Genomic DNA, 5,610 nt, shown 5'->3' on the forward strand with positions numbered 1-5,610 from the left:
CCTGGTGGAACCACTGAGACTATGGCCCCTAGCTGCCCTTCAGGTCTGGAATTGAATCCACACCTGTGATTTCCATCCAAACAGGTGACAGGCATATGAGTTGAACATTTACCTGAGGTAGATACACTCCTTGGAGAGAAAAGTCTTTGAGAAAGAAGGGCTGCCTATGCACAGGGACACAGTGCAGGGGGCAGGAGCACATGGAGGGATGGACACGGGGAAGAGGTAACTATGGGGAGGAAGTGGGAGGGGAGCTGTTGCATTGTGGTAAACTGTGGTTAATGTCATGAGACGAAGTATATGTAAGCTGCTGTATGGAAAGTGAATTTGCTCTGTAAATCTTCACCCAAATCATAATAAAAAATTTAAAAAAAAAGAAAAGAAAAAAAAGTCCAGAAAGTAACAAGTGATAGAAAGAAAGGTGGAGAAACTGGAACCCTCTTCCATTGCTTGTATGATTGTAAAATGGTACAGCTGCTGTGGAAAACTTAGGCAGTTCCTCAAAAAGTTAAACAATGAAATTCTGGCAGGATTGTGGAATAGGCAGACAAGCTATACAGACCCTCTACAACAAAGAACAAATTAATTGAAAGAGATACAGAAGATAATCCTGGAACCCTGAGCTTTGAAGGGAAGGATAATGACATGGAGGAGCTCTGGTAGCGTAGTGCCTAAGGCACTTGACTGCTAACCAGAAGGCTGGCAGATCAAACCCACCAGCCACTCCTTGGAAGGAAGGTTGGGCAATCTATTTCCATAGTGATACTGCCTCAGAAACCCAAGGAGGGGTCGCTATGATTCGGGTCTGACTCAGCAGCACATAACAACAACAACGACTAATGATGTTCAACATTAGTTCATGTGAGATTATTGGTCATTTGTATATCTTCTTTTCAAGTTTATTGCCCATTTTTGATTGATCTTATATTATTTTAACATCACTTTACCCAGTAAATATAGAAGGAACATTTAGTAAAGAGTACCCAAGTCTGTGAGTCTTAATAAAATAAATAAATTTTAAATCCATGACCAAAAAAGACCAAACTTTTAATTGACAGAAATGCTGTGTCACCACTGAAGATTAACCTCTTTCTCAAAAAATAAAATCCCCTTATAACATAACATCATAACACAAAAGTAACTTTCATGGTTCTTTTACCTTTTTATGTGACTAAGCTTCTTGAGGGCTAAGACCCTTTAAAAATGCATCTCAAGCCCTCAGTACATAGCTATAATCTCCCATAGATGGTGGGGGACTACCAAAAAGGAAAAACAAATATTTGGCATCAAGGCAATTCTAACTCATGACAACCCCATGTTTGTAGAGTAGAACCGTGCTCCATGTGATTTTCAAGGCTGTGAAGTTTTGGAAGCAGATCTCCTGCCTTTCTTCTGAGGCACCTCTGCATAAATTCAAACTGCCAACCTTTCAGTTAGCAGTCAACAGCAAAATTGTATCACCCAACGATTCCATTCAATAAATACTAAATAATTATATAGAAGTCATGTCTACTTGCAGAAAAGTATCCAACTGTGTAGTGATCCAGAAATTTCTAGCTACTAAAGATAGCCCAAAAAGTATATTTGACTTCTTCAGCTCTCCAAGCCTACTGGAGGTTTATTCAGATTAGAAATAGATGATGATGTATAATTTGTTATCTCTTACTGCCGTTGAGGCAAATACGACTCCTAGAGACCCCTCCTTGGGTTTCCAAGGCAGTATCTCTATGGAAGTAGATTGGCTAGTCTTCCTTCAAAGGAGGGACTGGTGGTTTTGAACCATCAGCCTTCTGGTTAGCAGTCAAATGCCTTAGGCACTACACTGCCAGAGCTCCCATAATTTGTTATAAGATGAAAATTCTATAAAGGCAAAGAATAGAATGATTTTTAAAAAACATTTTATTTTAACATCTTTTATTTTAAAACCAAGCCTACCAGGAACAAGATACTATGCAAAATAGCATGAAATGAGTATCATTTGTCTGAAAATAAGTATTTTATATATTCCATATAAGAACAAGAAAGCACATTTTTTTTTTTAATCATTCAATAATACTAGCTTTTTAAAACTGTGTTTTTCAACAAAGTATTTACTTCCATTTCTACATACGACAGATATTAGGATGCTATCTTTGACTGCCCTCTGGCTCTTACAAAGAGGTATAAGCATATCTCCATGTATTAATATAAGAATCCTTTCTCATATGATAATTGATTGTTAGTGGAAGTATTTAGTAAGTTTATTAACACAAGTGAAGTTTGGTTCAGGTACCTCTTTCATTTCCTTCATAAATGTTGATGAATTTGTTTCAATATCATCATCAGTACTGATTCTTGTAAAAATTTGTTCAGCAATTCTAAAAGATGCATATTCTGCTGGAACATAGGATCCTGTAAAATGTAAGATTGAAGTAAATTGAAGTCCTTTTAAAACATACGACTAATACCAATATTTTGCACTTTCCATCAACTTGGACTATTTACTAGCCTATCTAAAAATTATGTAGTAGAAAGAACACTGGATGTGAAGTTATAGGACATGGTCTCCACTTTATCAATTATTATTTAACCTCCAACAGAATGTAAACTCTCCTTGGCTCAACTTACTCCTACATAAGGTGAAGATACTACTTGCTCTACTTACTATAGAAAATTTTTTGGATAATATAATATAATACAGTGTATGTTTAAGTAAATTAGAGAAAGATATTGTAAGTTTGATGTGTAAGTTTGATACAAATTTTAAATAATATAGGTAGATAAGAATGAAATTCAAAATATTAAATTTTAAAGAAATGCTTATGAAACTCAAGTTGATAACATTATTTTAAAAAGACGTATTATGCAATATCTGTTATTATAAATGTGCAGAAATACTCAGAAGCAGAATAAAGGCAAAACACTTTAAAAAAAAAAAGTGAATTTTTATCCAAAAGACTAAGTTTCTGCCAGAGAAGTTAACAAGCTCTCCGAAATAGTCACCTTCTGAAAACAAATCAATCTGATGATTAATGCATCTGTCTCTAAATATAATGGGCTCTAAAAGGCATTCTAACCTCATAATGGTATCGATAAAAACATAGTAACAGTTGAATGGATAAAGCATCAAGTATGACAGAACTCCATGTCAAAAAAATGATAGTAAACAATAATGGGAGTGAAGAAACAGAACAAGATCATTTCAGAATTTAAAACAAAGGTAAGAATGAAAAAATAGGGCCTAACTCCCAGGAATAAAATCTAGCAGGAAAAGAATGAAAAGTTAGGCTAATAATAAAAAATAGTAATATAATAATAATAATAATAATACTTATAATTACAGCACCTACCATTTCCCTTACAAGGCATAAATTCATTCCTTCTAGTTATATTCATTGTCTTTAATTCTCAAGATAATCCATTAAAATAGGTATTATTGCTATTCTCATTTTACCAATGAAAAAAACTGAAGTTCAAGGCCAGAAAGCTAGTAGATGTACCTCTTCCATAATTACATGCCTACATCAGCTCTTGACCCATAGTAATCTCATGATAAATGTTTACTGAAATAGTGAAGCAATGGTGCCAGAATTTCAGTCAGAACTATCTGGCTCAAAAAAATAAAACAAAACCTCTTTCATTTTCTCCTACATCTATCAATAACCTGCTACCTTTTTTAGGGTAGAGAAGGGTAGAACAGCTTCTGAAGCATGGAGTCTAGAATCAGGCTGTCTGATTTTGAGTCCTGGTTCTGCCTCTTACTAGCTACATGATTTTGGGCAAATTACAACATCCTAATTTCCTCATCTATAAAGCAGATGGAATGTATGAAGTATGAATCTAGGAGAAGTGGAAGTTGTCAAAAATTAAATGGAATGCATAAAGATTGATATCGTCAGCATTAGTAAGCTGAAATGGACTGGTTTTGGCCATTTGAATCAGACAACAATATGATCTACTACGCGAGGAATGACAGTTTGAAGAGGAATGTCCTGGCATTCATCATCACAAAGGATGTTTCAAGATCTGTCCTGAAGTACAATGCTGTCAGTGATAAGATAATACCCATATGCCTACAAGGAAGACAAGTTAATACGACTGTTATTCAAATTTATGCACCAACCACCAAAGCCACAGATGAGGAAACTGAAGATTTTTATCAACTTCTGCAGTCTGAAATAGACCAAACATGCAAACAAGATGTGTTAATTATCACTGATGAGTGGAATGCAAAAGTTGGAAACAGAGAAGAATCACTGGTAGTTGGAAAATTTGGCCTTAGTGACAGAAATAATGCTGGAGATCCCATGATAGAAGTCTGCAAGGCCAACAACTTATTCATTGCAAATACCTTTTTTCAACAATACAAACAACAGCTATACACGTGGACTTCGCCAGATGAAATACACAGGAATCAGACTGACTATATCTCTGGCAAGAGGCAAAGGAAGAGCTCAATATCTTCAGCCAAAACCAGGCCAGGAGCTGTTTGTGGAACAGACCATCAACTGCTTATATGCAAGTTCAACTTGAAGTTGAAGACAATTCAAACAAGTCCATGAAAGCCAAAATATGATCTTGAATATATTCCTCCTGAATTTGGAGACCATCTAAAAAAATAGATTTGATGCACTGAACACTAATGACCAAAAACCAGAAGAATTGTGGGAAGACATAAAAAATATCATCCATGAAGAAAGCAAGAGGTCATTAAAAATACAAGAAAGGAAGAAAAGACCAAAACGGATGTCAGAAGAGATGTTAAAACTTTCCCTTGAGCGGAAAGTAGTGAAAGCAAACTGAATAAATGACAAGATACAAGAGCTGCACAGAAGATTTCAAAGAGCAGCTTGAGCAGACAAAGCCAATTACTACAGTGAAATGTGCAAAGACTTGGAGTAAGAAAACCAAAAGTGAAGAACACGCTTGGCATTTCTCAAGCTGAAAGAACTGAGGAAAAAAATTAAGCATTGAGTTGCAATACTGAAAGATTCTATGGGCAAAATATTGAATGATGCAGGAAGCATCAAAGGAAGATGGAAGGAAGATACAGAGTCACTGTACCAAAAAGAACTGGCAGATCTTCATCCATGTCAGAAGGTGACCTATGATCAAGAACCAATGGTACTGGAGGAAGAAGTCAAAGCTGCACTGAAGGAACTGGCAAAGAACAAAACTCCAGGAATTGGGCAAGATGGTAGACTAGGCAGAAAGACTGCACAGACCCTCTTCAACAAAGAAAAGGGACACCAAATAACACACACACACAGAAGATAATCCTGGGCCCCTGAACCTTGATGGGAAGGATATAGAAGTGGATTAAACCCCAATTAGCAGAAGAATTTGCGTGAAAATACCAAAAAAGGAGACAGACGGAGCTGCAGTCTGGCAGCGATCCTGACAGCACAGACAGCTTGGAGATTCCTGAGTGGTGGTAGGAGCTAAGAATTACCCTAAAAATCACCCTGCTAGCCAGGGACTGCACGGAGGACTGTGCATGGTGGCTGGGGAACAAATGGAGAAGGTGAAGAGAAGGTGGGCTGAGTTGTGGACTTTTGCCGATATGGAGGGCGCCTCCATTTTGAAGGTTTAAAAAGCGGCTTGACTATTTTGGATATTTAAAGAGACAGC

General features: G+C 36.6%; 1 protein-coding gene across 1 annotated transcript in view; it reads right to left on the reverse strand.

Annotated features, from left to right (window-relative positions):
- Positions 1–5,610, reverse strand: part of MSH4 (mutS homolog 4) — a 228,115-nt gene that overhangs the window by 42,001 nt on the left and 180,504 nt on the right. The window contains exon 16 of the mRNA XM_007958126.2: positions 2,273–2,391. Coding sequence (XP_007956317.1) covers positions 2,273–2,391 — 119 coding nt within the window. The remainder of the gene's footprint in view (positions 1–2,272; positions 2,392–5,610) is intronic.

Source organism: Orycteropus afer, unplaced genomic scaffold (genome assembly GCF_000298275.1).
Source record: "Orycteropus afer afer isolate SDZICR_OR568_19922 unplaced genomic scaffold, OryAfe1.0 scaffold00856, whole genome shotgun sequence".
NCBI classification, from domain to species: domain Eukaryota; kingdom Metazoa; phylum Chordata; class Mammalia; order Tubulidentata; family Orycteropodidae; genus Orycteropus; species Orycteropus afer.